This window comes from Glossina fuscipes, unplaced genomic scaffold (assembly GCF_014805625.2).
Source record: "Glossina fuscipes isolate IAEA_lab_2018 unplaced genomic scaffold, Yale_Gfus_2 147, whole genome shotgun sequence".
In the NCBI taxonomy this organism is placed as follows: Eukaryota; Metazoa; Arthropoda; class Insecta; order Diptera; family Glossinidae; genus Glossina; species Glossina fuscipes.
The window spans coordinates 2,326,536-2,335,276 of NW_023998490.1; the positions used below are offsets into that span (position 1 = coordinate 2,326,536).

At 34.3% G+C, this 8,741-nt stretch overlaps 2 protein-coding genes across 3 annotated transcripts; one reads left to right on the forward strand and one right to left on the reverse strand.

Moving 5' to 3' along the window:
- Window positions 1–203: 203 nt before the first annotated feature.
- On the reverse strand, window positions 204–5,539 carry LOC119641223 (vang-like protein 1). Of its 2 annotated transcripts, XR_005247805.1 has the most exons (3): window positions 4,377–5,539; window positions 3,223–4,320; window positions 204–2,424 (listed from the first exon to the last, which is right to left on the reverse strand). XR_005247805.1 is itself a non-coding variant. In XM_038039782.1 (2 exons), the coding sequence occupies exons 1-2, from the start codon at window positions 5,115–5,117 to the stop codon at window positions 3,340–3,342; spliced, it is 1,722 nt and encodes a 573-aa protein (XP_037895710.1). In that variant the 5' UTR covers window positions 5,118–5,539; the 3' UTR covers window positions 204–3,339. The 2 variants fall into 2 exon arrangements, 1 of the variants encoding a protein (XP_037895710.1); XM_038039782.1 differs by having other exon boundaries at window positions 204–4,320.
- A 345-nt stretch (window positions 5,540–5,884) lies between these two features.
- Window positions 5,885–8,537, forward strand: LOC119641184 (phosphorylated adapter RNA export protein). Its single transcript, XM_038039702.1, has 6 exons — window positions 5,885–5,916; window positions 5,992–6,149; window positions 6,219–7,023; window positions 7,088–7,179; window positions 7,230–7,506; window positions 7,567–8,537. The coding sequence occupies exons 2-6, from the start codon at window positions 6,096–6,098 to the stop codon at window positions 7,773–7,775; spliced, it is 1,437 nt and encodes a 478-aa protein (XP_037895630.1). The 5' UTR covers window positions 5,885–5,916; window positions 5,992–6,095; the 3' UTR covers window positions 7,776–8,537.
- The last annotated feature ends 204 nt before the right edge of the window (window positions 8,538–8,741 follow it).

Genomic DNA, 8,741 nt, shown 5'->3' on the forward strand with positions numbered 1-8,741 from the left:
AACTTATTTCTTATATTGGCATAAGTAATGTTTTTTTTTTCTTTTAATAAAATGTATATGCGAAATTATTTTTCCATTCACAGATGAATTGAACAATTTTACCCTATAATTAATAAAAGTAATGATAAAGGCAAAGCAATAAAAACTGAAGCTTATTTTGAGTGTGTGTATAAATGCATATATATAAATAAATGCATATATGTAGAATTTAATAGTAAAATGAGTAACCAAAAAGAAAATGAAGCAACGCATAAATGTTGACTCTCCTACATGCATATATTATATAAATATTCTGCAATAATGTCGGAGATTTTATATTGAAATTACTTACTATATATATATAAAAAAAATGAAAAGGTATTGAATTAAAAGTGCTTATGCGTATATACATATGATCATCGACTTACTTTTTTATATATGAAAAACTTTTATATATTCCCTTTAAGTATTTTAATAGCTATAAGTAAAATAAATATTTATACAGTCTCCAATATTTTTGTTATTTATCTCATATTTGTAATTGAGTTATAATGATGATAAATGAGTTTTGTATTTCTTTGAGTATTTCTCTAATACATCTTTTTTTTATTAAAAACTTTAAAGTGTTTATAGTTATAAGCACACATACATTATTATCTACAAAGAGGGGATTCCAAAATTTTGCAATTTGGGGGAACGGCGAAGGTGCTTTTATTTCTGTATCACATATAACCTCCTTGTCAATAACTTTTTAATTAAGCAAACAATAAGAATATTAGCAAAACCAAATGGATATATAATTTTGGAACACCCTCTACCTAGATAATCCTCTATAACATGAGATGTCTGTAGCCCGAATTCCTTTGAAAAGCTTGTGGATTACGAAAAAAGAAAGCGATATGCGGTTAAAGTTTTAAATTGGCTTAGTTTCTTATAAATATTGTTCTTTAAAAAATATAAGCGAACGAATAGCAAAGCTCAACAACCGATGTAGGCTTTGTCGACACCTTATCAATTTTTTAATGTGGAACAGTTCGTTGGTAAAAGCGGAAGGACGGCTAAGTTGACTCAGAACTATGCATAAAATTTTTGAAGCCGCCGAGTTGACACTTGTACGTACTGCAAACAGATGATCAAAGCCATTTGGTTTGACACAATTTTCAATATTCAATGAATTTTTTTAAGAATTTTTTTTCCACAAAACTTCGCGTTATATATATAAGCTTCCCCTAATTATCCTAATTATGTATATAGTAAAGACATAACGCATTACCTACGCAATTTAGTATGGCTTTTCGAAGTATCGTGTATTTTTTATAGCACATTTAATAAATAAAAATGTGTAAGAAGGAAATAAATTCTTAAGTGAATTTTAACAATAATTTTTTTAAATTGTTTATTGTACTTTTCAGTTCCTTTTTTGGGCCCGAAACAAGTTTACTATTTTTTTCATTTAGCCAATATCTTTTTTTTTACGTCTTTTTTTAGACGAATTTTTTTGGAACGTATATATCATGCAAAAAGACAATTAGATGTAGGTTTGCGCCGTAGTAGCAGAAAGATTAGATACATCTCTACAAACTTTTCCGTTTTGAATCTCCCAATTGACGCGCAAAAGAAAATTCCAGTGGAAGTACTTGCCAGGTAAATTGGAAAGGAAATGAAAATGAATTTACGAAAAGGTTTATTTTTAAACGTTAAGAGGAAGCATTTCTCGCATCAGTTTTCTTGTTTCGTGGAGTAAATCTTTCCAAATTTGACGGTATTTTCAACTATCATGTTATACGGGGCTTATCTATTTTACATGTTTATTCAATTGTATTTTGATTTTCTTAGAATGATATCTAATTATTGTTAACTAATATTGTTCTTAAGTGTCTGTTATTGTTTTGTTTTGAGGAAACATAAGTTGTATTTAAAATGAGTTATAAGATTAGTGAGTTAGTTTTTTCCCCCTACTTAAAATGTAATAAATAGATCATTCTTTTTCCCATTTGTTTTCAATTGTTTTCAATAAAAGTTTATTTTTAAAGTTTTTTTTCCTAATTTAAACACAAGTTGAAAAAGCGTGACTATAAAAAAAAAACAACGACGAATGATTTAAGTAGTATGACTGGCATTTAAAACATTATTGCTTATTACACAAAAAATGATGACAAAAAAGTTAAAATGAAATAAAAAAAAAAAACCAAGTTTTGGTGTCCAGCACCTAACACAAGCTTTCTTTTTGTTGAGACGTAACATTTGCCTTTCCAGTTACTAATGTGCGAGCGATCAGTTCTTCTTCAGGTTATATCTTCTTTTTATTGATTATAATAGTCTGTGATCGAAAGAAATACGTTCGAAGCTTATACGCTTTTACCTTTATATTCGCGACAAGAACGTGTTCATTTGAATTTTATATCTTCTTATTGCACACTTAAGATTACAATGTATGCTTTTACGCTATCAACAGAAGAAATATTGTTAGCATTTTTTTCAAAAAAATTTTGTCAAATTTTACAGAGTTGGCTTCAAAGGAAATGATCCTAAAGATATTATCTGATATGTTTTTAAAATTTTTAAATTGATTTTTTTTTCGTCAAGTGTAAAGGTAATTACCATTAAATGCGTAAATGAGCCTAAAATGGACTGAATGAACTGAATTCATGCAGAAGGCGAAATTTATAGATTTCTGGATTTAAGCTACGATTGAAATTAGAAGTAAATGGAAATGTTTGTAAAATCTTTAGCAGGAATATACTACTATAAAGAGTATTACATTATTTATACTATAAGGGATTCCATTATGAACAAAATAAAGTAAAAGAAAAAGGCTTGAAAATGTTATTGTACTAAAACTGAAAGTAAAAAATCGCGATTATCTATATATTCTATAAAACACCTTAATACTAGATTATATAAATTCTTGAAGAAAATCTCAGTGAAGTCAAGTTAGTTAAAATCAGTTTAAATACTATTTAAGGAGCGATAAAGTATTTTCATTTTTCTCTTTTTGATATGTGTTTTAAGAGGAATAAAATAAATTTATAATCGATGCCTTAGTGATCAATTAGCGCTAATTTTGGTAGAAGTTAATGATTATGATGTATTCGTGATAATGATGATTACGTCAAATGAAATAAACATTAAAAATTTTTTCGTTTATACTTTTTTAAATACACTGGGTTTGGTTTAGGTTGCATTGTTTGAGTTTAATTTTTAAGGAGTTTAAAAAATATTTCTAAAATAAAATTGGAATACCTGGCAGTACACGTAAGCATTTGACTTCTATACGAACACATGTAGATAAGAAGTCTGCGTAACATTACTGTGCGTTGTGGTGGGTGTATTAGATTGTGTGCAGCATTGTTGCTGTTGTCATACCGAAGTTTCTGAATTTAATTTCAGTACAAATTTATTACTCTTCGGATCTACGACCTCCTCAGCAATATTAAAGTGCGGTAATTTGTAAATAGATACCATAAGCGAAACGTCATTTTGTATCAACTGAAATGTAACATTTCCCGATATGGGACGGGATACAAGTTCATCGCATATAAGTGACCACGATTGAACCCAACGCCGTTCTTTTTCACTTTGCAAAACCGGTTCTTCCGTAAGATAAGGCTCAAGAAAAGCTCGCGGCGATAAATCATGTTTTAAGCAATGGGCCAAATGTTTTAATATGCTTTCGAATGTATGACGTGGTTGTTGCCGAGTCACACGCAAATATTTCTGCAATGCTCTGGCCATAGAGGGGAATACTGCTTGTGCTGCTTCTTGAGAGTCCAAAGGCACTGCTGGTGCTGGTTCATTGTGTACACGCTTTATATGAGTAAACGCCTCCTCAGCCGCAGTTATAAGACGTGCTCGACGCTTTTTAACCCTTCTTTCGTATTCATGTTCTTCATAAAAACGCTCGTTGTGCGATGAGTCGCGGCGTCGCGCATTCGCCGCCAAGACTGCTCGGCTCTGACTTTGTTGTTGTGCATTATTAACGCCGTCCACTTCGTAATATTTAAAACTAGTAGTAATTTTATTGCGTTGGGATTTCGATATAGGTATACGTTCAAGATACGGGTTAAAAATTGGGAAATCCACGTAATATCGCTGTAGAATCCAAACAGCAGCACGTTGTATACTCAACTGGCCCAAACTATACGAGCGAGAAACTCCGTCCGGGGAACGTATTACTTTCACATAATACATGGGCTGGTTGTGACGCAATTCTAACAGCACAACCGCTATGTAATGTATAAATAACAAGGTATCCACTAAATTAGTAGCGTAGGCTACTAACGATTTATAATCAACGGCATCTCCACCGGTTTCGACGACTATCTTTGCCCCGTTGGTAACCTTGAGGAAGTGAATTTATAACGTATGGTAAGTTAATGTTTTTATGAGATAATTACCTGTACTAAATAGAACAACCAATACGCAAAAGTGCACAACGTCACCAAGAGCAGAACAATAGCTCGGTACAGAAATATGCGAGGCATGGTAGCGGAAGAACGGCGCATAAATAAAGCCCATAATCCAATGGCCAATAATAATAACCGTATAGCCAGTGATACCAAGAGGCCTTTACATTCGCTACCACAAGCTAAGAGTTGAGTGCGCACAGTTTGCGTTAATTCTGGATGATCAAAAGCCGAAGGGAAAAGGCCTATTCGTGGCATAACCACCATAGCTATCGGTGAGAAGAATGAACCAAACCCCAATACAAAAGAAAACACAGTTTCCACATAACGGCGACACTTGAAACCAAACGTTGCCTCTCCACTCTCCCGATGCCAAGCACTATTTATATCTTCCATAGATACACTTTGTTCCGATGTGTTGCCCGTAATGGCTGTAGTATTTTCACCCCAGTTTTCGTCTTGCGGAAGAATTTGAACTTCTATTATTTCCTGTCCCTCACGATTGTCCTCTCCCGTCATTTGAACTGTCGTCTGATAGGGATTTAATTCACTACTATTGCGACTATTTTTACCAGATTTCGAGTGTATATTGGTACTGCGATGTGAATGCCGGGTTCTATCGCGATGATATCCGTTATTTACATTACCTCCGCCGCCCCCACCGTTATTATTGTGACTTCTTGAACGTCTTGAACGACCACTTTGTTCCGATTTAACAGATTCGTTTTCCATGTTCGTTTTAACTTGCACCGTCGAAACCGATAGAGTGGGCGTGCCACTCTACGCCTCCTTTTTCTCCGCAATACTAAACACCTGTTACTTTAGTCGCAGCCCTTTACACACTTGTCGAAACTGCACTGCTGAAAAGTAAAATTCTTTCACGCATACATACACGTACACAAATTAGCTTTAAAATTTACATGCCACACTGAATTTCTATTCAGGTTTTTCTATACAACGAAGTTTTAGGCATAAAGGGAAAATGGGGGTGCGGCTAGAAAAGAATTTTTTCATTCTTCATTTGCATTTGCTTGGCTCAGACATTTCAACAAGTCTTTTAAGGTACTTTTTCCACGATTTTAATGCACATTTTCGAACGTCATGTTTACAAAGTTTATGATATATTTATTTACATGTTTATATTATTTGATTGTTTAATTTTTGTTGGGATTAGATCACAAATTCTTATGCTACTTTTTTACTTTGCTTCTCCTACAAGCAAAATAACTCTTTCCATTATTTATTCTTTATATAAGCAATGTTGCCATAAGCAAATAGGTTTGGCAGCGAAAGGACAGTCTAGTAGCAGCGGTAGCATATACTTTGAAGAAACTTGGCAATATTATTGTAGTCGAGGTGAAAAATTCCCATTCTTTAAATGAAGGTTTTGTTTAAAGGGAAATTTATAGTATTTTTCTAAAGTTGCGAAAAATTTTTTCTTAAAAAAATTTTTCCTTAAAAAAAGTTTTTGTATAAATTTTTATATTAAAAAATTCCAGTTTGAATATTCAAATATGAATATTAATTATAAGTAATAAAACAAAAAAAATCCTAGCCTTTTTTTCCAAAAATTAGTGTCGCTTTTTATTATTTATTTGCATTCTAGCTATTGATGTCGTTTGCAAAATTTTTATATCATTGGCGTTTTACATGAGTCTTGAAACATTCTGGGCAAAGCAACGTACAATAGAAAACTTTTAGTGGATTAAAATGATGGATCAAGAAGTTTTACCGACCTATGACGTCGACTTAGAAGAAGGCGAGGTAAGTAAGCTTAGCACAAAGAATGTTTTGGTTGCATCGACATCGATTATTTTTTTATTCTTATGGAAGGTTTCAGATAGCACAGATGAAGTTTATACGCCATTACCTCGGCCGTCTTCATTGGGTACGAAAGCCTCCGGTACTCCAACACCCACGAGTGCTAATTCCGTGACTCGATCTTCGCAAATGGATGATGACGGCGACAATCACGAACAACGTAATGATTCAGATGTGGATAGCAACACTGATGCCTCGTCTTCTTCTGATGAGTCTTCAGATACCTGTTTGAAAAAACTTAACTTAAAATCTGACGAAAAGAATAAAACACGTCGTCATTGCAAACGCATCAAACGAACAGTCATGGTGCGAATTGAGCCGAACAGCGATAACAGTGATCAAATGAAAGCACGTTTTAAAAAATATGATATTTGGACGGCTGCATTACAAGAAGAAGCTTTAACTGAAACTATGCGTAGCTGCGATGTTACTCAGCAGAATGGATTTAGTGATCGGAATGTAGAAAATTACGATTTTTCTCTACGCTATCGCTTAAATGGTGAAAACAGTTTGAAAAGACGCCTTTCGAACTCTACAGACGATCTTTCTGAGGGTGAAAATCAACCGCACTTGAAAAGGTTGAAACGATCAACTCGTGGCACTTTATTTCAGGAGCAAAGAAAATCGTTTCGTGACCGCTTGGGTAAACGCCGTGATCAACATGGACGTCGAGGTTCATCTACAACTAGTGGTTCGGATTCGAATTCGTATGAGCCAAGATGTATAGAAGATCTAGACGACGTGGGCGGACGTGAAACTGTGGATATCGCTCGAGAAATGGCTAAAAAACTGCACGAAGACAAAGATGAACTCTTAGGTTCGCAATAAATTTTCTCTATTCAGGAAATGATTTAAAGCCAAAATTTTATATACCTTTGCAGCGCGTATCATTGAAGTGCTAGGCACAGAATTACCGTTCGAAATCTATAAGGAAACTCAGCGTATTGAGGCTGAAGGAGGCATGACCATTAAAGTAAGATGACATATACTAGTTGATGATTTACTTGCTTTGCTTGTTTTCAGAATGGAAAACGCCGCCGAACACCTGGTGGGGTCTTCCTTTTTTTGCTCAAACATCATGACTCTATAAGTGCTGAAGATCAGAAAGCTATATTCTCAGAAGATCGCCTTAAAATACAGAAAAAAAACAAGGACTTAAAAAGCATAATACGAGAACGTAAGGTGGAAGAATTGAAAAAACGTTTAAGTGAGCAAGGAACCGAATTGACTTCGCTGAGTGTACGCCGAGATCATATGATATTGGGAGAGGACATAAATCAAAAACCGCAAGATGCAAATTGTACGTAAATCGATTGCATTGGTTTTCATTTCTCCAGTTTATATTAATGTTAAATTTCAGTATCAAATCCCCCACCTTCACCAGAAGCCGTGCAACAGAGTCCTGATTACAAATCATTGGCTATAAATCATGTATCATCGGAAGACGATGTCACGGATAAACCTTCGACATCTCAACACGACCATGTCATTGGTACTGCTTCTAAAGAATTACTTGAATATGAAAATGATATTTTGGATCTGAATTGCGGAGATATGGATTTATTTTAAAGATGATGTGAATCCATGAATTTCAGGCAATTACATACGCAAGTCAAGCCAACAACGATAGGTTATAGATTGTTATAAACGTTAACAGTAGATTTACATAAAAGCAGCAAAAGCATTGTTAATTTTTTTGTAATAAAGACATAGCTTCACATGTTTTTTATTATAAAAAGACTTTTCTTGTATGTGACATGAACGTTAACAATGGCACAAATCTAAGGATGATACAAATAAAAAAGCTTGAAGTAAACTTACAAGACCAGTTCGTATGGTGCGTTCTAAACATTAATAACAACAATTGCCCAAAAGAAAATATTTAACCTAATAACGACGACGAGGCAACAAGTCAATCAAGAAGCTAAGGAAATTGTAAGTAGGTCGTCGCATCATAAAATGATGGCATTCTCTGAGTGATAGATACGCGATATGGCGTCCAATATGGTACAGCATATTGGAGAACATTAATTGGCGTGGTTCTTCGGCGCACCATTTCCGTCCGTGCTAGTGTCAGCGTCGCTTACAATGTTCATCAGTCCTCTTAGTATCTCATCTATGAATGATGAGCGCCCCCTTTCTCAAACCCAAAGAAGTCCTCCACCTTTAAACGGATACTTTCCATTCTTTTCCTGTTACACTCGAGTTGTTTTTTAATTGTCTCCGCGGCCCGCTTAAAACACCAATTCATCCGCCTACCTAGGCGCAACTGAGCGACTGAGCTGCCATAACAAACTAAGTTTAACAGAAAGCTGAACAAAAGAAAAATAAAGTAATTCCAAAGGCCTCTTGTTCACATCTTTCATTATTACAAATAGAACAGCGATGGCATCGTACGGGTAAATGTATTAGTTTGGGGAAAAAGAAATCCATTATTTTTATATGAACTTCAGGACTTTATTTAACACGCTTCGGATTGTCCGATTTAGGTCAAATATGCACCGTTTTGTTGTATGATTTGTTGCCATTTTAAAG